A 24,968-nucleotide genomic window follows, 5' to 3' on the forward strand; every position below is an offset into this window, starting at 1 on the left:
AGCATTTTACCCTGACAAGATATGAAGTTTGTTTGATTGATATTACACCATCATACCATCAGTATGAAAATAAACATAATTCAACAAGTGATTTAACTTCAAGAGGAACAACCCTCCTCCTTAGGTATTTAAGACCAGCAGCGCCTCATCAGATCCAGGACCACCAAGGTCAACCCAACCAACTCAACAGCTCGAGCTTTTGCTGGAGGAGCCACAACATATCCATAATCTTATATACTCACCGCCAGCAGAGGCCGCCTCCGTGATCCCACGAGGCCTATGATCGATCTCCATAATCAGTCCTCCTAAGCATATCTACTGCATGAGCATACTCAGGACATATTTTATCTACGTCCTCAGGGGCTGACAGGGACCTCTTCCACCAGCAGTTCACACACTTTGGTGTCTCTGTCTTCTTCAGACAATACTTACAGACGTGGTCCCTACCAGCACTCATCACAGAACTCATCACATGCACAATGCCTGGCCACATGGCCAAACGCCATACATTTATAGCAATGGGTTGGATTCAGTAAGTCACGAACCCAGTGAGAACTCCAATCAATAAAAACTCTAAAGCGACTTGCAATTATAGTTCTTATTCGTGCGGAAACCTCCAACACGTAGGTAACACCGTAAGCACCGACCAAGCTGAGAAAATGTCTACCCTGTGAGCCTTGCGTACTCTCTCCAAGGCCAAATTGATTGACAAAGCTCTCAACATGTATAGCCTCCTGCAATTCTCCTCTTGTGTCTGGACAGAATTGTAGACACCTTCAAATTCAATCCTAATTCATGACTTTTTCCCAACATTGCCCTGTACTTGTTAAGTAACTTAGACCTCTGACTCTTAATATCAATAGTGCCAATAGGTATAACAATATCACTTTTTTGTGCCCCTAAAACATGAGATCTGCTCTATAAAATCATCTACTTTTGTCCAGGGCAGACATATCCTGGTCCTATTCCACCTCTTCTTGCACAAAGATTTCCTGTTTCCTGACAACAGTCACTGACAATAATCACCTCCTTTGGGACCAGCACATTCTTCTTTGGAGACTGCTGCTGTGTTGTCCAATGCACAAGTGTAAACTGCCATTGAGTTGGGTAGCTGAGAGCTTGATGGGCTCCCCATTTTAATTCCTTCGAGGGCATCTATCATACTCTTCAAACTCTAATGAAAAATGCATGGGATACGTATAAATTAACACATGACACAGAAGCCTATGATATATATAAGTTGATCTGTAACCAAGTTACAAAGGAAGTTAGGCAGGCGAAGGCAGATTACGAGAAATCTTTGGCAAGGGTTGCAAAGAAAAACAGCAAAGAGTTCTTTACTTGCGTAAACTCTAGAAGGAAGGGGATGAATCAGATTGGTGCACTTGATACCGATGGTTCAACTGTTGATGATCCGGCTCAGGAAGCTAACAAACTAAATGAATATTTTGCATCGACATTCACACATGAGGAGTTATTCAGCAAGGGGAATGTCAGAGGTGTGTTCAACTCTGGCTGTAAGCTAGATAATCTTGTAATAACTGAGAGTAAAGTGGAGGAGAAATTGTTGAGGATAAACACAAGAAAGGCACCCGGGGTGGATGGGATCTATCCAGTTATATTAAAGGAGGCAGCAAAGGAAGTAAGCAAACCCCTAGCCATAATTATGAGAGCTTCCTTGGTAGCAGGGGAGGTACCCACAGACTGGAGATATGCAAATATGACCCCAATTCACAAAGGAGGATCAAAGGGCGACACAAGTAATTATAAACCTGTTAGTTTAACTTCTGTTAAAGGAAAATTAATGGAGGCACTGGTTATAGAAGCACTGCAGGATCATCTAGACAAGACTTCAGTTATAGCTCGGACGCAGCATGGTTTTGTTAAGGGGAAGTCTTGCCTGACGCAGTCACAAAAGAACTGGATGCAGGGAATAACTTTGATATTATATACTTGGATCTTAGAAAGGCTTTTGATATTGTTGCACATGGAAGACTGCTGCACAAATTGGAGCAATGTGGCATTGGAGGCAAATTGCTGCTATGGATAAAGGGATGGTTGAGGGGGAAAAGACAGAGAGTGGTAATCAATGGACACTGCTCATTGTGGACTAATGTTATTAGTGGAGTCCCTCGGGGTTCAGTGTTGGGTCCATTATTGTTTTCTGTATTTATAAATGACATTGATGATGGTATATCAAGCTTAATGTCCAAGTCTGCAGATGATACAAAGGTTGGCAGGGTTGTCAAGGACACTACTGACACTATGCTGCTGCAACAGGATCTGGAAAGGTTGAGCAGATGGGCTAAGAGGTGGCAAATGAAGTTTAACATTGACAAATGTAAAGTACTACACATGGGAAACAGCAACCCCAGAGCAACATATCAACTCTGTGGTACTACACTGACAGTGGTAGAGAATGAAAAGGACCTGGGGTAATTGTGCAGGTAGATGAGTTCTCTGAGCAGTGCACACGGGCTGCGGGAGTAGCTCATGGTGTCTTGTCAATAATATACAGGAATTTTTATAGCAGGGATAAGGAGGTGATTATTCCCTTGTATAAGGCAATGGTCAGGCCAAACCTTGAGTACTGTATACAGGTCTGGAGGCCTCATTTCAAGAAGGATGTAGAGCTGCTGGAACGAGTACAGAGAAGGGCGACAAGATTAGTGAATGGAACAAAGGGTTGCTCTTATGATGAAAGGCTTATGTTTTGCAAATTATTGTCTGGAGACTAGGCACCAGCGAGGTGATCTGATAGAGATGTATAAAGCCTTGAATGGTTTGAGCATGCTCAATGCTAATGGGATTCTTTCTCTTGCTCAGAATAATCACCTGAGAGGGCATAAATTCAAACTGAGGAAAGACAGATATAGGATAGATGTGCAGAAATCTGCCTTTAGCCAGCGGGTAGTTGGTTGGTGGAACAGACTTCCATCCCTTGTTGTGGAAGTTGATAGCCTAAATAAATTTAAGGCTCAGCTGGACAGGTATTTCGAACGAATGGAGGGGTGAAGTGGAAGTTTTTTTTTTTTTTTTTGGCTGATGCTGCATAAGCTTGCTTTCTTGCATCATATGCTAATGCTAATAAATGCCCATTAAAATGATGAGTTGTTATGATATTTTTCAATGAAGTCATTTTTCATTCTAATACAGTCATACAATTGTTTTGTAAAAATGTTTTCTTTGAAATGAGAATAAGAAGATTAAAAGTAATCACCTAATTTTGTTATTATAGAAATTGTAAAGACTTGATAGAGTATGTGATTCATTGATTTTTATTTCAAGCAATCTTTACGTGCTGTTAAAATCTCGCGAATTTTTGGTATATTGTAGAATAGAAAGCTTACCCTGTAATTAAATTGTTTTTAATAAACATATTATAGGCATAATGTGTTTAAAAAATGATTTTTTTTTTTTTAAATACAAGTACTACTAATGACATTAAGAGTAGGAGACCGGCGGAATTACTTGACAAGTACAGGTCACTGATGAAAAAAAGCCGTGAATTAGGGTTGAAATTGAAAGTGTCTGCAATTCTGCCCAGACACGATAGGAGGGAGTATATGATGAGAGCCCTGTCAATCAATTCGGCCCTGGAAAGATTGTGCAGGGCTCAAGGGGTAGAATTTTTTTCAGCCTGGTCTGTACTTGTTAACAGGAGAGACTGCTTCTACAGGGATGGGATACACTTAAATAGAAAGGGTGCAAGAATGTTTGCTGATGCTATCGAGGCAATGTTAGGTGGGTCGGAAAACTGCTAGATTGGGGGGATACAAGGACTAATAGATTAACAGTAGCCACTGGCAGAGGTGAAAGTGATTCTTGCACTGCTTCTATTGGAATGAGCCGCAGCCTGGAAAATAAGATGCAGGATATTTCAGAGACTGCTGGGAATCATTGGGGTACAAGTAAACACATGGGTTGTGTTAGGGTAGCTAAGAAAAAGAACAGGTGCATGTATACTTGTGTGTACACCAATGCTAGGAGTTTAGTAAATAAATTTGATGAATTTGAGGTGTTGCTCAAAACATCAAAGGCAGATATTGTGGGGATTTCAGAGACGTGGTGTCACACAGATATAAGAAATGCAGAACTGGAATTTGGGGAGTACAATGTCTACAGAAAGGATAGACAGGATAGGAAGGGAGGAGGGGTTATGCTATTAGTTAAAAAACACAAAATCCAAGGAAGTGAAGCCAGTCGACATCGCTGGACAGTGCAGTGTCGAGTCAGTTTGGTGTGACATAAGCATTGGGAGATCAAAATTGAGAGTAGGAGTGTGCTATAGGCCTAATGACTCTGATGAGTATAATAAGAAACTGTTCGGAGAAATAGAGTGGGCCAGTAAATCAGAGAGTCTTATAATGGGGGATTTTAATTTCCCAGATATTGACTGGAATTTGGGGGCTGGTCACTCACACAGTAGCAAGGCTTTTGTGGATTTATTGGATGATTGTTTTCTACATCAGCATGTTCGGGAGGCAACTAGAGGGAGTAATACTCTTGATTTGATTATCAGTAGTGATTCTTATAATTCTTATAAATCAGAGAGTCTTATAATGGGGGATTTTAATTTTCCAGATATTGACTGGAATTTGGGGGCTGGTCACTCACACAGTAGCAAGGCTTTTGTGGATTTATTGGATGATTGTTTTCTACATCAGCATGTTCGGGAGGCAACTAGAGGGAGTAATACTCTTGATTTGATTATCAGTAGTGATTCTTCATGCATTAAGAATCTGCAGATAAATGAACCACTTGGTGGCAGTGATCACAGTGTGCTGAAGTGGGAGTTACTCAAAGAGGTAACTACCATTAGGGGTAAAGGGAAGGGGTATTGCTTTCGTAAAGGCGACTACAATGGACTGAGACAGTATTTAAATTCTATACAGTGGGATCAACTGATGATATTGCCAACAGCAAATTCAAAATGGGAAGCATTCAAAGAACTTATCGTGGAAGCTACTAGGCTTTACATACCAACTAAGAAATACTGTTCAAGGTTTAGGCCTAAATGGTTGTCAGATGAACTAATGAGGCATATGGCAGAGAAGAAAAATGCATGGGATACATACAAATTAACACGTGACACGGACGCCTATGACAGATACAAGTTGATCTGTAACCAAGTTACAAAGGAGGTTAGGCAGGCGAAGGCAGATTACGAGAGATCCTTGGCAAGGGATGCGAAGAAAAACAGCAAAGAGTTCTTTACTTATGTAAACTCTAGAAGGAAGGGGATGAATCAGATTGGTCCACTTGAGATCGATGGGTCAACTGTTGATGACCCTGCTCGGGTAGCTAACAAACTAAATGAATATTTTGCATCGACATTCACACATGAGGAGTTATTCAGCAAGGGGAATGCCAGAGGTGTATTCAACTCTAGCAGTAAGCTAGAGAATCTTGTAATAACTGAGAGCAAAGTGGAGGAGAAATTGTTGAAGATAAACACAAGAAAGGCACCTGGGGTGGATGGGATCTATCCAGTTATATTAAAGGAGGCAGCAAAGGAGGTAAGCAAACCCTTAGCCATAATTATGAGAGCTTCCTTGGACTCAGGGGAGGTACCCATTGACTGGAGATGTGCAAATGTGACCCCAATTCACAAAGGGGGATCAAAGGCTGACACAAGTAATTATAGACCTGTGAGTTTAACTTCTGTTCCCGGAAAATTAATGGAGGCACTGGTGAAAGAAGCACTGCAGGATCATCTAGACAAGACTTCAGTTATAGCTAGGACACAGCATGGTTTTGTTAAGGGGAAGCCTTGCCTGACCAATTTGATTGGATACTATGATGCAGTCACAAAAGAACTGGATGCAGGGAATAACTTTGATATTATATACTTGGATCTTAGAAAGGCTTTTGATACTGTTGCACATGGAAGACTGCTGCACAAATTGGAGCAGTGTGGCATTGGAGGCAAGTTGCTGCTATGGATAAAGGGGTGGTTGAGGGGGAGAAGACAGAGAGTGGTAATCAATGGACACTGCTCAACGTGGACTAATGTTATTAGTGGAGTCCCTCAGGGTTCAGTATTGGGGCCTTTATTGTTTTCTGTATTTATAAATGATATTGATGATGGTATATCAGGCTTAATGTCCAAGTTTGCAGACGATACGAAGGTTGGCAGGGTTGTCAAGGACACTACTGACACTATGCTGCTGCAACAGGATTTGGAAAGGTTGAGCAGATGGGCTTCGAGGTGGCAAATGAAGTTTAACATTGGCAAATGTAAAGTACTACATATGGGAAACAGCAACCCCAGAGCAACTTATCAACTCTGGGTACTACACTGACAGTGGCAGAGAATGAAAGGGAGCTGGGGGTGGTGGTGCAGGCAGATATGAAGTTCTCTGAGCAGTGCAGACGAGCTGCAAGAGTAGCTCATGGTGTATTGTCAATGATATATAGGAATTTTTCTAGCAGGGATAAGGAGGTGATTATTCCCTTGTATAAGGCAATGGTCAGGCCACACCTAGAGTACTGTATACAGGCCTGGAGGCCTCATTTCAGGAAGGATGTAGAGCTGCTGGAACGAGTACAGAGAAGGGCAACTAGATTGGTGAATGGGACAAAGGGGTTCTCTTACGAAGAAAGGCTTAAGTTTTGCAAATTACAGTGTCTGGAAACTAGGCACCAGCGGGGTGATCTGATAGAGGTGTACAAAACCTTGAATGGTTTGAGCATGCTCAATGCTGATGGGATTCTTCCTCTAGCTCAGAAAAATCACCTGAGAGGGCATAAATTCAAATTGAGGAAAGACAGATGTAGGATAGATGTGCGGAAATTTGCCTTTAGCCAGCGGGTGGTTGGTGGGTGGAACAGACTTCCATCCCTTGTCGTGGAAGTTGATAGCCTAAATAAGTTTAAGGCTCAGCTGGACAGGTATTTCGAACGAACAGAGGGGTGAAGTGGAAGTGGTTATTTTTATTTATTTATGTTACTTAATTTTTTTTTTTTTTTTTCGGCTGATGCTGCATAAGCTTGCTTTCTTGCATCAAATGCCTCTACTAATGCTAATGCTAATGCTAATGTCGTTGTAAGCTGTGATACACGCGAGCCTGAGAGTTTTGAATAACCACTGCTATTACTGTTTGACACTACTGTTGGTGCCAAACAACTATAGAAAAAAAAAAAAAAAAAACCGAGAAAATTGGAAACACTCTTTAGCCTGTAGTTATTGGAAAAGAAAATGTTTGCAGCTTTTCCAAAGGTTATTTAACTCAATTTAAAAAAAAAAAAAACAAAAAAAACTCTAGTTTCAGAGGATAAGTATAAAAAAAATAATTCATGCACTGATAAATATTAGCATTAGCAGAGACATTGATGCAAGAAAGCAAGCTTATACATCATCAGTCAAAAAAAAAAAAAAACACACACCTTCCCATTTCACGCATCCATTCACTCCAAAGGTTTGTCTAGTTCTGCCTTGAATTTTTTTTAAGATGGTTATTTCGACAGCGACAGATGGAAATTATTTTCTGGCAATTAACCACCTGTTAATGAACTATTTAGGAATCAGTTTCAATCCTACACAATGGAGGCTTTTTATTGACTCTCATCAAAGAAGAATTTTAAAGGTGTGTTGCTCCACAATAGAATTAAATATGGGTTTCTTCGATTGCTAACTTTGTGCATTTTAAAGAAACTTATGAGAACTTGAAGTTGTTGACAAATATTAAGTATGATGAACATGGTTGGTTGGCGTGTGCTGCCTTTAAAGTGATAGGCATTTAACAGCACTCTGGCCTTGCTTTTTGTGTTAGAGGGGCAGTCGGGCAAGGAGTAAGCACTGTCTAAGTACGGTCTGGTCAAAGGGGAGCAGTTTGTTGATTAGACCAAAACATAGCTCTTCAACTATCAGACCCCCAAAGCTATCCTCCTCCTTTCACCCTAGCACATTACCCTGAGTTTGATGAAATGTTCCTGACAGCTTGTGAAAGCTTTACCTCAAGAAGGTGCTTGTTTCAACTACTTTTATGCTAAATTCCCATTGATCATCCAAGAGAAGGTAAAAAAAAAGGTAATTTTGTTGGATCTCAAATTCGCAAACTGGTCGGGGATTGAGATTTTGAGGAAACTATGAATAAATGAGAAAATTAGGCATGGATCAGCTTCAGGTCTATTGTTGAGAACTTCTTAGGGAACAAAGATCCAGACTACAAGAATATAGTTACCTACATAGAATATATGTAGGTAAACTTCAAGAAGCTGGGCTGCAACATGAGCGTCAATGTACATTTTTACACTCCCACATCGACTACTTCCCAGAAAATCTGGGAAGAGTTAGTGAAGAACAGGGTCATTAAAGACTTGGAGATGGAATGTCAACATGATGGCTGACTATTTCTGCATGCTGAAGATGGACCATAAAGTAGAAGGATCTGCAATAAAATCAAAGAAATGAAATCTGACCCACTGTAGATCAGCTTTAACTGAAAGGTGTGCTTAGCATACCATACTTTTTACCATACTACCCTTTTTAATAGTGTTTCAACATGTATTTAAATGTAAAAGTCTGGTAAAAGCAGCATTTTGTTATAATTTCAGTGCACAAATTCTGCCAAAATTAATAAAAATTTGTGAAAATTCAAATTTTATTTCATAATTTTTGAAGAAACCTGATGTGGTGGAAACAAACTAGGATCATTTTTGAAATTAGCATTAGAAAATGATTCAGAAACACCCTTTTCTGAGAAAACATCAGTGAATTTTTTTCAAAGTGCAGAGTAGTGAATACAGATTTCATTGCAAAATATATTGTTTTATATTCACATACTTAAATCGGTGATGATATTTATTAGAATGATATAAGTGAAATTTTCATGAATACTATAATTAATAAAATGAAAGAAGACAATGTATATTTCTAACTTTAACTGTGAAAACATGAAAATCTCCAAATTTAGCCTTTCAGCCTATTTTCTCACCACTTTTAAAATATCTATCCATTTCATTGAGAATGTAATATTAAATAAAGAAATTAAATTATTGAGAGGAAAAAACAATGAAAAATTATACTTACATCTTGTTCTGATATTTCCCAGTCACCACTTGTTAGTGCTATCTTTTTAAGGACCGGAACGCCGACATCTACAAGAATCAATAACCTCTTTCAATCTAAAATTTCTCAGGTATGTTACTTCAGCTCTTAATCATTCAATGAGTTAATTAAGAAGGAAAATTCATTGAATACACTTAAAATAAAGAGTGATTAGATGTCACAGAAATTGAAAATTCACTGACTTTATAAATTTTAATAACATTTATTTGTTGAAACAAATATTAAAATGTAAATAACAATTATACAAATTGTATATATTTTTTCATGCTAGTAATTGGTGCTTGCATATTTAATATGCAAGATCTCCATTAGGCCCTACAGGGAGGCACAGTAGTTACAATCGCATTTCTCCTGTGACTTGTGAAAAGGGTTTTGAATGACATTAAGGCATGAGAAATTTTTATAGGCCTTTTTCACACCATCAACAACCCGGCCGGTCTCAGGCAAGCATTGCATAGTTTTACTCCCAGAGACTATATTTTTTTCATTATTAGGTTAAATGAAGAATGCACATAATTATGAACAGGATATGCTGATGCCTCATGACTTTAGTGCCTCACACACACACACACACTAACACCACCTTATTCAGAAAAACCCATTAAAACCCATACTTGGAAAAAAAAACTCGTAAAGCGGGAACTGCCTGTGTATATATATATATATATTTAAAGATATATATTTAATTTTAAATAAAGTTAAAATATAATAAATAAATAAATAAATATTGAGCTTTCATTAGAGGCAGCAACACGCAAATCCTCCATATGAAGCCAAGATATATCCAATATTTTAAATTTTAGAATTAAATAAATAAAATAAAAAAATCCTCATATGGAGGATTTGCGTGTTGCTGCCTCTAATGAAAGCTCAATATTTATTTATTTATTATATTTTAACTTTTGTCATTATTTAAATATAATTCAATGGTAGTAATGGGTTGATATGCTAATTAAGCAGCACATGTGCCGCCATCTATTTTACTTTCTCTTCTATATAAGCTGGTTCAGCTTACATTATGTCAGTGGGGTGGCTCTGCTTTAGAGTGCTGTCTGTTCTATAATTTATTCTTCGCTGCATAAGGACCACCACTGTGCAAATCCTCTGCATTGGTGGATCGATCGGAGGGGAAAGGGTGGTTTGGTACTTCGCATAGTTTTTCTTTCATCTTTGCGACGATTTGTATAACGATTGAAATGCAGCGATTCCATGACCATTATTGGCCTCATGGTCCCCTGTCGATATGGGGCATAATGGTCAGTCTATTTTGATTTTGTTATCTTTTAGTAGTTCCTTTAACCCTTTTTGGTGATATTTCACGTCTTTCAGAACTGGTACCTCTCTGGGGGGGGGATTGGGTACCGCTAAATTATTTGTAATTGCCATTATTTTAAATTTATATCGGTTTCATTAATTGGATTTAAAGTGCGAAATTATATAAGGGTTTTTCGGCTACTGTTTGTCTTACCTTTACTCTCCTTTTTCCATTCGTTTGTTTTATTTTGGGTTATTTTTATGTTAATTTTCGCTCTACAGTTTTTGCCATACTACTGGCTTATGTTTTGTTTTATTTATTTAATTCTAAAATTTAAAATATTGGATATATATATATATTTTGTATAGTTTAAGTACAATTAGTAAAATAGGTAAGATATAGAATAAATATATTTCATATTGGATAAGCTGGTAGCTACTTAACCCTATAATAGCCATAACTGGTCCACGAGGCCAAACCTAGTAAAGGATACTAGTGATACTAGATAAAAATAACACATGCTCTGCAACGTGGTCTTTCTTATATTTCATTTTCGTGGTAAGTTTGATTTTGCCTAACTAGTTTGTTATTCTTAACGTACTGTTAAACCCGATTTAAGCATGTAGGAATTAGCCTTTCCACCGTCCGCTTCTTTTCCATAATATATATTATATATTATCCATTATATTATCCTATTTTGCTTCATTATACTTATGATATACCAGGATCTCTTTCTATAAGGGACGGGAAGTTACGCTCCCAGTAAAATCCGACGTACAATTGCATTATAGCTTTTCCTTTACTTTTAACTTTTTACTATCATATTCTATTTTTCTTACCTCATGAACTATTAGAGTAATTCGATGGGGATTGAGGTACTATTACTATTCTTAAACCTTGAATCCGTTCTCCATATTTTAGCATTTGCTCCTTTGGTACTTATTAATATGATATTAATTGAAGGATATTGGTTCTCCTTTATTACTCTTCTTCCTTAATATTTGCTTTTGCTAGTTTTTCTATGTGTCTTAGCAATCAGTCGGACTAAAGTCATCCAGCCTGTTAACAACTAAATTATTTTCTAACTTTAATTATAGTTATCCATTTATCTCATAAATTATCTTTAGACCGCGTTAAACAGGCAGATGATATCAGAAACTGATAGCTGGGTTAATTGTAGGGGGTTAGCCCTTGAAAAAGTCCCTTTCAATGTGTCCCATGACCTATAATTGACTTGATATATATTATTATTATGTTTATTAATTGTTTTATTTTTACTTTTACTTTGACTAATAATCATACTTTACTAGGTTTGGCCTCGTGGACCAGTTATGGCTATTATAGGGTTAAGTAGCTACCAGCTTATCCAATATGAAATATATTTATTCTATATCTTACCTATTTAACTAATTGTACTTAAACTATACAAAAAATATATAATAAGACTGATGTAATGCTCTATCTAGATATGTATAGATGGCATTAATCAGTTCTTGTTTTAGTTTACTTTACATAAGATATTTATTAATTTTCTATATTTTATATATATATCAAAAGCATTTACTTTCAGTAGATGCTTTTTATTTGGTTACACGTGAAAGGCTGCTGTATGAATTGGAGTGTGTGGCATTATGGAGAAGTTGCTGTATGCAGTAGATAAAGTGACACAATGGTTGACTGGTTGGGGGGGGGGATCTTTCTGGTGTAATTATTATTACACCAGAAAGATCACTATTTGGCAGAAGAAACACCACTACTTGCATGGGATTCTTTTTGGGAGAGTAAATGATGGAGAGTTAAGAAATCACTGCTCATGCTTAGGCTGTAAATATTGAGAGGTTAAAAGGGCAGTTTTGGTTCATTATAAAAGTTAATTTTTACTTTTTTTTTTTTTTTTTTTTTTTGTTCAGTTGAAATTTATCTTCCACCATCTTCCACTTAAATAATGGGATTGATTTTTCCTGTCCACACCATGAATGCTACATTACAAAAATAGTGCACCATTCAAACTGCTACTGTGCTCTTTCAATAGAGCACACGTGCTTGAGCATTACTACACTAGTACTCGAATTGCAGCAATTGTACCAAGACAGTGGTGGTACACTGTGTCAGAAATTTGAAGATGGAGCACCAATTGGTAATTAAATTTAATTTTAAGTTGGGTAAGTTGGGTGTGGTGGAATTCGAAGACCTGAAAAAGGTTTATGGAGATGTGTCTATCCTGTACGCATATGTTCGAATGGCTTATGCACTTTTGTGATGTATGTGAGTCAACTGAGGACAACCTCAGACCAGGATGAGCAGTTTCCATTTAAATTGAAGGAAACATCAAGAGACTCCACAATCTTATGAATGAAGACTGATGTATCACCACCTGTATGGGCACTGAAAATGTTAAAAATGAAATGTAATGGAAAAAAAATGAAATATATAAAATGAATGACACAAAACATTAATAAAAAAAAATGGTTCATGACATTTTAAAAATTGATTTAGGGAAACAAAAGATTTGTTCACAATTTGTGCCATACAGCTTGAACCCGGAACAAAAGCAAAAAAAGAATTGACTGTTGTTGTGATATCCTTGAATTTGCTGAAGACAACCCGGACATTTTGAAGTGTACCACAATGAGCGATGAGAGCTGGCACTTCCAATACAACCCGGAGACAAAAAGGCAAAGCATGAAGTGGTGTTTGCCAAACTCACCCAGGCAGAAGAAGATTTGACTTCAGTAGGTTTGTAACAAGATGGGAGACTCTGCAGCCAGGTGGGCAGGAGCAGCAGTGCATAGCACACGCTTCTTGATTAGACCGGGGTTCGAGCCCGTGACCACCAAATACGGAGGATGCGAAAGGTCAGGGAATGACCACTGCATATCCCCAGCCCAGATAAAGGGTGAGGGTTGGTGTCAGGAAGGGAATCCGGCCATAAAAAAAATTTCACGCCAAAACAGTAAAAACACTGACCTCATATATATATAATGGAAAAAGGCGAGGGAAAAATAAAGGTTTGCAACAAGATGATGCTGATTGTTTTCTTCAACATCAAGGGAGGCCAGGACATGGTATAAAAAACACCTGATACTGAGCTCCGTTAATCAGTGTTACTCTTGTTCTTCAGATGGAAAAGGCAGCGAACTTAAGCGAGTTTGACAAAGGTCAAATTGTAATGGCCAGACGACTGGGTCAGAGCATATCCGAAATGAAACGGCTGGTGGGGTGCCTCATGATCTGCTGTGGTTTGTACCCACCAAAATTTGTCCGAGGAGGGAAAGCCCACGAAACACCGGCGAGGCGTTGGACGACCACACCTCGTTTGAGGTGAGCAAAGACTCTCCAGGATGGTATATGGCAACAGAAGGGTGACTGTGGTGCAACTCACCGGTAATTGGAATGCTGGTGACGGGAGTAATGTATCACAAGTAATGTTCGATGTACACACGGTACATCGAACCCCTGCTGAAAATGGGGCTCCATAGCTGCAGGCCACTCTGAGTGCTTATGCTAACCATGGTTCCGGCGACAGCACCTATAATGGGCACACGAGCATTGAAACTGGATCTTGAGTGATTGGAAGAAGGTCTTCTGGTCTGATGAATCATGTTTCCTGTTGCACCATGTGGACAGTGGGGTACGTGTGCATCGTTTCTGGGAAATGATGGCACCTGGATGCACCGTGGGACGAAAACAAGCCTGTGGCAGCGGTGTCATGCTTTGGGCAATGTTCTGCTTGGATACCCTGAGTCAGGTTTGTTATTTGATTTTTAGGAGCATTAGCAACTAAGGCCATATTGTTCCGGGGATATGTGGTTGTCCCCGACCTTTCCGCATCCTCTGTATTTGGTGGTCATGGGCTCGAACCCCGGTCTAATCAAGAAGTGTGCTACGCAGTGCTGCTCCTGCCCACCTGGCTATGGAGGTGCCCTAACCTGGGTCCAGTCATCCATGTGCCAGGCACTCTGCCATCTATTGCCTACCTGAACATCATTGCTGACGAGGTACACCCTTTCGTGGCAACGGTCTTCTCCTCTGGCAGTGTAGTCTTTATAATGTGCCATGCCATACTGCCCGGATTGTTTGCAGAACATAAGGACAACTTCCAGGTATTGCCATGGCCTCCAAATTCCCCAGACATCAATCCCATCGAGCATCTGTGGTTGGTGTTGGAACAGCAACTCCAATTTGCAGCATCTCAACCACAGACCTTACAGGAGTTAAGGGATCTGCTGGTTACGTATTGGTACCAGATACCACAAGACACATTTAGAAATCTTGTAGTGTCCATGCCTCACCAGGTACGAGCTGTTTTGGCTGCATGTGGAGGACCAACATCATATTAGGTGGTCATAATGTTTTGGCTCATCGGTGTATATCTCTTATGAAATCTTATGTTACTGATATATTCAATTATAATAGATGGTGGAATAATGAGGTTAAATTAAATTATGACAAACAGATATCATTACGTATTTCAAAAAAATCTGATGTTTTAACTGCTAATCGTAAAAGGTGTAACATGTTTTTAGTGTCATAAAGCAGATTGTGTCAGAACAGTTTTTAGCTCCAGAAATCATGTGCTATGTGTATAAATACGGCCGCTGCATTACTGTTGTTGAGGAGATGATCGAAAACTAGATGTGATGAATATGTAAAATCAATACTGGAAATTAAAGATTCGTATTTTAAAACCTTGTTATTTTGCAAGCTTTTAGTATAGTGGTCATGTATTACAGGAAAACTTGTCAAAAAAAAATGTTATGTTATTAACAAAGGTTTGTTTATTTTGTGGTAAGTTTATTTAAGTTGTTTTTTTTTTTTTTTCATACGATTTATATGGAAAAAATAAATTCATAGATGAAATAATTTTAATGCAGTATACTATACTATAATAATTAATGATAAACACCAGCCAAGAAATTAAACTGAAAATTTACTATAAAATAAATAAAATAATATACAGTGAAATGTGATGAAAATAAAATACAATGATTAAATTATAATTACAATATAGTTAAAATATAGTTAAAAGCAGTAAAATTATCTAAAATAAACTTGGTTAAAAGCGATAAAACAATGAAACCTGGAGCTTTCAGAGACTGCCGTCTCCTTCTTCAACAGCATACTACTAGTGCTAAGACACATCCTTAAGTAGCAGGTCCATGGCACTCATGCACGTGGTCATCAGACACATGATCTACATTCTCCATGCGCGTATCGGAAACGGAAGTGGCTCGGGAGCGAGTCAAACAGAAATGGTCATCCCTTCTGAAGACAACTGCCTCAAACGGGGGGGGGGGGGGTAACTGGATCCCCCCTGTCCCTATTAATAGTATTGTGACTGGATGAACCGATTCGCAAGCTCTCGAGCTACTTGCGTTCCCAAAATCCATGGGCGCGGTCCCGAGCCACTTCCGTTTCCGATACACGCATGGAGAATGTAGATCGTGTCTGGTGACCACGTGTATGAGTGCCATGGACCTGCTACTTAAGGATGTGTCTTAGCACTAGTAGTATGCTGTGAAGAAGGAGGAGACGGCAGTCTCCGAAAGCTCCAGGTTTCATTGTTTTATCGCTTTCAACCAGGTTTATTTTAGATAATTTTACTGCTTTTAACTATATTTTAACTATATTGTAACTATAATTTAATCATTGTATTTTATTTTCATCACATTTCACTGTATATTATTTTTTTTATTTTATAGTAAATTTTCAGTTTAATTTCTTGGCTGGTGTTTATCATTAATTATTATAGTATGGAAATTCCCAGCCCCATAGGCCTGTTTGAAGATATGAGGTCACTTGTGAAGCGATACATATATATATACAGCGAGAAAAGACTTAAAAAAAAAAGAAAAGAATAATATGGGAGGAGAGTAATAAATATTATACAGTTACAATTAAACTAAATGGCCAAATTTAGAAAATGTAAACATATAGTTTTATTACGTGTTTTATTATCTTAGTAAGGAAGCAACAATATTTATTTATCTCGATTAATTACAGAAAAAGGAAAAAAATCATTCAATTTAAGAAGAAAAAAAAATTAACACAACTGAAATATAATGCACTGCATACATTAATTAACTTGTCTGTATTTTAATTTGGTAATAATGTCTCGAGAAAATGACAAAATATTTCTGAACTGCAGGCCCAAACCAGACACTTTAACACCGAAATTTCCAAATTAAAACAGACGGTGGAAAAGGGGTTTCACCAATTGGAAAATGGGAATGAGTTGCTAACCGAACACATTACAACCCTAATAAAATTGATGAAGAAATCCTGTGATCAGGGCTTTCCTAAAGCACTGCTGTCCCCTTCCCACAAGAATCTGGAACAGAGGCACAGCGGCTCCGAAGCTACAACTCCCACAGATGAAAATACACATAATTCAGAATCCCTCCAAAGCTCGGCGATTAAGGAGCTCAAGACAAGTCTTGCCAATCAAAACAATAATATTAATAAAGAACTCAGTAACCTTAACAAGAGCATAATAGACCTTTCACATTCGGTCAGCGCACAGGAGGATGCACGCTTCAACTCGTACCAAGCAAGAAATGATAGTGAAAGGAAAACAAACAAGGAGTCAATGTCAGCTAAACAAATCAGCAACTCAACCCTAGGTAACACTCAATTTAAATAAAGTATGAACTCACAAGTAAAGAGTAAGGTGTACTCACATAAAGGAACCAACACTGAGTACAACCACAGCCGTAATAAAAAATCTGTCTCAACCCAAACTCACAGTGAGGCTTCATCACAGACTGCAAACAAGCAAACCCAGACTGCCTATGATATAACTCTAGGGGCCATCCCAAAGAGCAGGAACAAACCAGAACCGGGAAACAAAGCCATCAAATCTGACCCCAGGCACATCTCTCAGAATGATGGTTCCTCTTCTCATCCTTTGAAGAATCTAAAACAGGCTTCTCAAAGCGAGAACTATGTTCAATCTAGTACTAAAGTGCTCACTCACTCCAGTCAATCAACAGCCCCAACTTCAAAGGGTCCTAAAAACCAACCCAGATACAATAACAAGACTAGGGGTGAACATTCGAAACCCAATCACACCAGTGACACTCCTGATGATGGATTTCAGAATATATCTAATAAAAACAAAGTCAAACTCACTGAAAGGGGAAAGGAGAAAGGGATAGGTGATGATGGAATGAAAACACACCAGGCCAAGGGTACTACTGATAATGTCTCTTTCAATAACCCCAATGATAGCAAAATAAGATTCATTGAAAAAGGAGATAGAGGAAACCTCGTAGTGGTTCCTAAAAAGATTTCGTGGCATGTCTCCAGGCTGGCACCCTCCATGGAGGAGGCTGACCTAGATTGCTACTTCAAGAAAAAAATTAACGTTAACATATCAGCTGAGAAAATGAAGTCACTTCATCCTGAAATATACTCCTCCTTTAAGATCAGCTTTGATCAAAAGGATGTAGAACTTATGACATCTAAACATAACTTCCCTGATGGGGTTACAGTTCAGGTATTTAAGTTCAGAAAACATCAGGCCTATAACACACACAATACCTTCTACAAAAAAATATGGCCCTGGAAAGGCTGAAAGCAACCACACTAAATAGCAATCAATGAATAATAATACTCATGGCAGAAACAAAGATAAAATAATCTTCATAAACACATACTTTCAAAATTGTAGAAGCATCATCGAGAAGCTCAATAAACTTAAAATAGAGGTTAGCCACTCTGACTTTGATATCTGGGTTCTCACGGAAACCTAGCTAACCCCTGACATCTTGGACTCAGAAATTTGTCTCCCAAACTTTCAAATTATCAGAAGAGATAGGGAAAACAAGAAAGGGGAGGAGTAATGATTTTACTGCACCAAAAAATTGTCATCTCTCTCTGATATCATCTCCCTAGAAGATATTAAGAGCAATTACATCAAAGCCAAAGTTGGCAACATAATGGTGCAACTGGTAGGAATCTACTTACCACCCCCAGTGAAAAAGACCACCTTAAAAAAACTTGAGAAGGGACTAGAACCCATTCTTATCTCCTCCAGGAGTGATGTCAAAACAATAGTGCTAGGTGACTACAACACTCACTTTGAGCATGGATTGGGTAAGAAAGACCATAACAATAAAAATAGCTACTTATTGCAGTTTCTGAAGGATATGTTCCTCAGACTGAACCTGAAACAAAAATGTAAACTCCCTACCAGAAAAGAGAAACTCCTTGACCTAGTATTCGCAAATTTTGACATAAATATTAACTATACTCCCAGTTATTTCCACTCGGATCACCTAGTCTTATTGCTTGACTTTGATCTCAAGACCAAATATATCATCAATGAAGTCAGGCAATGCTCCTTTAATTTTAGGAGAGCCCCCTTGAAATCTCAAATGCAAACTGGCAACCATTATTTAGTAGTCAAGATCCAGATACAATTCTGGATATGCCGTATAACAACTTAAACCCAATTATCAAAAATTATACACCCAAGAGCCATGCAAAGGCAAACACTAACAAATTTCCTGTGGGTTCACAAAATAAATCATTCAATTACTTAAGGGAAAAAAAAAAAAAAAAATGTACATCAAATTCAAAAACACACAGAGATATGTCAGCTACATCCAGTTCTCCAATCTAAGAAGGCAGATAAAAAAACATCAATTTGGCCTACCAAAATTACTTATCTAACCTACAAAATGCAATGCTAAACAGGCATGATATGGGTCCATTCTGGAGGCATTGGAAAATGGGTTATAAAAACCACAAACATGAACAAAATGACCATTCAATTAGATGAATTTGCAAATTTCTACAGTGAATTATATACTGAAAAATCTGGTCACAGCAGTAAGCTGGATAACATCTCTCCCTCCTCATATTTCAGTGATACTCTGACACAATTTGAAGTCAATCCAGAGATTTTATTGAATACCCTTAACAAATTCAAATTAAGCTATGACACAAACACTGACAGTCTCCCCATGGCCCTCTGAAAACACTCCTTTGTTGTCCTGCAACAACAACAACTTCTACATCTGATAAAAGCCATTTTCAAAAAGGGATCACTCCCCGCAAGATTAAAGGAAACCACCATTACCCCACTTTTTAAAAAGGGTGCAAAAGACACACCTGCCTCATTTCGACCCATACCCTAAGCAAGATCATTGAGAACCTCCTATACTCTCAGCTCTGCTGCTTTATGAAAAACAAATTCAGCCACATTCATCAAGGCTTCCAACAGTGATCAACCTACTCTCCATAGAACATGACATCAAATATAGCCTTGATAAAAGCAATCAGATAGACATTACAAAAAGCCTTTGATTCGGTACCACACAAGTTGCTTTACCTTAAATTAAAGCACATAGGTTTATCAAGTAATGCCTTATCACTTAGGTCTAACTTCTTTGACAACAGGAAAAGCAGAGTTCTTTTTGAAGGAAGTTACTCCTCCACTTTTCCTATACAAAGGGGAGTCCCACAGGGTTCTCCTCTGGGGCCACTATTTTTTGCTATATATATTAACGACATACAAGATTGTATGCAACATGTAGACATCAAAGTGCTCTCATACATAGATGACTTGAAAATATTCAAAACAACACAAGACTGTGAATCACTGGAAAATGGACTAGACACGATCACCCGATGGATTACAAACAATGGCCTAACACTAAACTTAAACAAATGCTGCACCATGTCTGTTGCAGACTATCACAAAAAACACAAGATTAATTATCCCTATAAAACTAATAACCATGAGCTATTGAGAATACAATAGGTTTCAGATTTGGGAGTATGGTTTTCTGACAAGGGAAACTTCAACAAATATGTAAATAAAACTACAGCAAAGGCCTCCAAATCCCTTGGACTGCTTAAAAGAATCTTCTTCGACTTTACCAACATACAGCTCATAAAAACAGCTTGCATAATGATAATCAACCCAATTCTAGAATATGCCTCACAAATCTGGAATCCTCACACCAAAATTCTTAAAAAACAACTGGAATGTATTCAGAAATCCATAGTCAGATTCCTAGTGTACAAATCTAAGTTGGAAATGAACACAAAATCTTACGATGAATGGTGCATTCACTTCGGGATGGTACCACTCTACCTCACCACCAAATACGGAGGATGCAGAAAGGTCAGGGAATGACCACCGCATATCCCGGAGCAATATGGCCTTAGTTGCTAATGCTCCTAAAAACCAAATAACAAACAAACAAACCACTCTACCAAAGAAGGGCTGAGGCAGACTGCAAATTCCTAATGCATCTCGTGGCTGGAAAGTTAGCTGGATGCCCCCAAGCTGCTCTACTTCATCAATTTCAGCTGTCCTCCAAGAGCCTTGAGAAGACACAATATGCTGGCACTAGAGCCATTCAGAACTGATCAACTTAGATTCCACTATTTCAAAAGAACTGCAAAATTGCTAAGTGAATCCAACATTGATATTCTAGCTGAAGACATCAATATCAAAAAAGAGTTGCAAAGGTAACTAGAAATCAAGTAATAATCAAGTAACTAGAAAATGAGAATAAATTATTAACTTAATAATAATAATCAAATAATAAAAACAGGTATATATTATCTATAAATTTTTCAATAAACAAAGATAATAAATAACAAATATAATAATAAGAAATGATAAAAAATAAAAAAAATTGGATAACTATAAGAATAATAATACAAATCAATGAATGTAACTATTTATTGTGAACAAACAAAAAAAGATAACAAAAATGTTTAGAAATACAAAATTCTCCATCATCCCAGCTTTGCTCAAATGCAACTCGCTTGTAACTTTGACATTGTATATTGAGATCTGACAATGTATACTGACTGTAAATAGAATTATTATTTTATTGCTACTGTTATATTCCTCCTCTGTAAGGATGCGGCTGTTTTGGAGTAATAATAAAAAAATAATAATAAATAAATAAACAAGTGATTTGAAATCTTTGCACATTGGAAGGTGCAGTTAGGGTTCTTTTGCTCACAAGAGTATACTGCTGTCAAAAATAAAAAATCTTTGAATATTTTTTTTTACTTTTTCTCTTGTTATGTACAAACAGATGAAACTGGTTGCTTTGATATTGGTTACATGCATGGCAATCACATACTTTATGTCAGCCTAATTTCAGGTAAAAACCTGGCACTTCTCTTTCTTTCAAAAGAGTAGCAAGCATGATTCTTATCTGAAAACTTAATTAGCTAATTAACTTTAATTAGCAATGGGGAATTCTTTCAAGTTCCCCACTACTAATTATCAGTGAATCAATAATTTTGCTCACAAGTAGTAACATAAACAAATAAAAAAAAAATAACAAATTACAGATTATCTATATTATTCTGAAGTGAAGATATAACTCAGAGGAGCCTGCTGGTCTCTACAATTCTAAGCTTTTCTAACAAATTCATCCATGACACAATTAATTACAAAATGCATGCCTTAATTCTAAAACAACTACATAATATTGTGTTTATCTGAAAGAGTGAGCAAAACGGTGAAATCCTGAACATCAACTTTCAAGAGGGGGGGGGGGATTGGCTTTCGGCCTGCTGGTATGTCATATTACTGGAGTTTTACTGTACTTGGTAAACTATTACCATTTTGTAGCTTTTTTTATAATATACAAATTGTGTTTTCATATATTTTTCTGGTCCATTTCTGTCCTTATCATTTATTAACCCCTCCCCATGTTTTTAAAACTTACTTGTAATTGATTTTCTAATAGAGCATGGCATACTAAAAAATGAATGAATTTCATTGAAAGGCAGCTCAGAGAGGAAGAAAGCTTAATTCGTATGGTAACAAATTTCTTAAGAAATCAAAGCAGATTTTTCTGTGCTTCATCAAACAGTCAAAGGAATCAACAATCTGTCAAATTTCTAAATCTATTAAAACAAACTTTGAAATATGCTTACAAATATTAAAAAGTTGACTCCTTATGAGATAATCATTAAACTACAATATTATATTATATAGTGAAAGCAAAAATGTTCATAAATAAACACATACTTTTTTTATCTTCAAAATTTAGACTAGCTTCATCAGCACCATTCATCAACAACCCAACCTTTATCATATAGAGGTGACGATAGCCTGTTTCCTCACTAGCCCAGAGAAACGTTAATTCTTCTTCTACAGTTTGAGGGAAAAAATGTATAATATCGTGGACCTATAAAAGGGAAAAAATATTGCACTTTGGAAGGATAAGAATTTCTTTTTAAGTCCTGTGTTTCTCCCATGCTATATAATTATAATCCCTATATTATTACAAAAATGCACATGAAACAAATCTAAAACAAAACAGCAGCTTGGCCATCAATGCATAGATGATTTAAAATCTCACAGAGCAAAAATAAAAATGAATAACAAATTACAGATTATTCATATTATTCTGAAGTGAAGTCAAAACTCAGGAGCCCGCTGGTCTCTATATGTGCAGGATGAATTTTATTCATCTGAAGAACATAAAATATTGTTTAGAAACAGAAATTAACACTTGAACTATATATATATATATATATATATATAAACATTGGGAAACTCATGCCACAAAATGTTCAATATGTCTTCCACATTTATTAATAATGTGTGGTAGTCAGAGTGTGAAGTTGTGAACAACTTGCTTCACAACCTCTCCTCTGACAGAAAAAAAAAACTAGTCGTCAATCATTTTCTTCAGTGCAGGAGCGGTTCATGAATTTTTCTGAAACACTGTCTTTACGATAACCCTACATATAAAAATCACATAAGTTTAAATCAGGTGACACTGCCATGCCAGTCCTTTGACACATTCCTCAGGGTGGCAGTTTAGAAACCACGCTGTTATCGAAAATTTCATTGAGTAGTTTAGGAACTCCAGCATGAAGATGGGACCCCACACTGTCCTTTTAAAGCCAGCTGTCATCCACATCAGTGCTGTAGTCATACAAAAAATGCACAAAATTGTCCCTAACAATATTGAGGTAAATGTCCCTGGGCCAAAACTACCAAATGCAGAGAATGTGCACTAAACACTGACACTTTGTGCATGTAAGGATTATTCACATGTGGATTCTCCATGGCCCAAAATCTTGACTTATGCATATTCACATACCCATGGTAAGGAGCAGATCCTATAAAGCAGAAAACAGTTATAAGGTAAAACATAAGGTGGTAGATGGCTCTCATAAACTGGTGCAATACAACCACTTTGCTTATTGGAGGCTTGAAGTGGTGAAACCCATGTTTAATTTCTAGAGCAAAGTTTCTGGCATTCCCCCCCCCCCCAAATACTTCTCCTTCAACTCATGCACGGTACTAAGTACTATAGATTTTGATACCTTTCATGTTTGGGGTTTTCATTAAAAAAAAACAGACACAGCAGAAAAGGGCAATCAGAAGACACATCTTAGAAATTTTTGGACAGGAGAGCACTGGAAAACCATATTTTCTGAGAAGGGTAAGTTTAAAGGCATAGAAGCATATGACAATACATCTACAAAAACAAATTGAGGGCATATACAAAGTAAAAAAAACAGCATATACAGGTCGACCATCACTAATCCAGCAACGTTGGAACCTATGGGGGTGCTGGGATCACCGGTAGTTATTTTAGCACATACAGTTTACCCAACAGCTAACCACCTCATCCTACCTTTAACATGCTGACAGCCTAGAAAAAAATTCCCTAGGGACCAAAAAATAGTCTTTTTTTTATGTTGCATATATGTGGAGAAGCCGTGTCGACCACATACGTGTGACGCTATTACGGCATACATATGAAGGTCGTTTGTTGTGAGCGCTGCAATAAAACTAACTGTGATAAAATAAACTCTCTAGCATTACAATAAGTTTGTCAGTATTGTTAGAGATTTTGTGAAAACAAGTTCGTTAGCGCGCTGTATTATCCATCATGCTGTGTTGTGTTTTTCCGCAAGTTTGTACAAGCGTGTTTTAAAAAAAAAAAAATCAAAAAAGGAATGGCTAAAAGAAAATTACTAAAATAAGAGGAACTGAGAGAAATTGCTGGAATTTACAATTATGCAGAGTTAAACTTCTCACAGACACACCACTGTCGAGTTTTTTCAGAAGTTCAACTTTATCTGTTAAGGACAATGTATGGTGTTTGAGCTTTACACTACAAAAGGCACTTCCTTTATGCACTGGAACCGTGGCTGGGGCTAAATGTGAGCAGGTTAAGTACCAGCAGGTCAAAGAATTAAGTACCATCTGGGGTAAAGGGAAGGGTTTTTGCTTTCGAAAATGTGACTAAGGTGGTCTGAGACAGTTTTTAAATTCTATACAGTAGAACCAACTGATGATGTTATACCAACAGCAAATTCTAAATGGGCAGCATTCAAGGAATTAACCTTGGAAGCTACTAGGCTTTTCATACCAGCTAAGAAATATTGTTCGAGGTTTAGGTCTAAATGGATGTCAGATGAACTAATGAGACATGTGGCAGAGAACAAAAATGCTTGGGATACATATAAATTAACAGGTGACAGTGATACCTATGATAGATATAAGCTGGTCTGTAATAAAGTCACAATGGAGGTTAGGCAGGCCATTGCAGATTACAAGAAATCTTTGGAAAAGGATGCAAAGAAAAACAGCAAAGAGTTCTTTACTTATGTAAACTCTAGAAGGGGTTGAAT

At 37.4% G+C, this 24,968-nt stretch overlaps 1 protein-coding gene across 1 annotated transcript in view; it reads right to left on the bottom strand.

The window, feature by feature from the left end:
- The window catches only part of LOC150089729 (dipeptidyl peptidase 9), a 483,518-nt gene that overhangs the window by 230,837 nt on the left and 227,713 nt on the right, over positions 1-24,968 (bottom strand). Inside the window, 2 exon segments of the mRNA XM_090390084.1 lie at positions 9,035-9,102; positions 22,342-22,501. Coding sequence (XP_090246210.1) covers positions 9,035-9,102; positions 22,342-22,501 — 228 coding nt within the window.

This window comes from Mastigoproctus giganteus, chromosome 2 (assembly GCF_048544385.1).
Source record: "Mastigoproctus giganteus isolate SK-2022 chromosome 2, ASM4854438v1, whole genome shotgun sequence".
NCBI classification, from domain to species: domain Eukaryota; kingdom Metazoa; phylum Arthropoda; class Arachnida; order Uropygi; family Thelyphonidae; genus Mastigoproctus; species Mastigoproctus giganteus.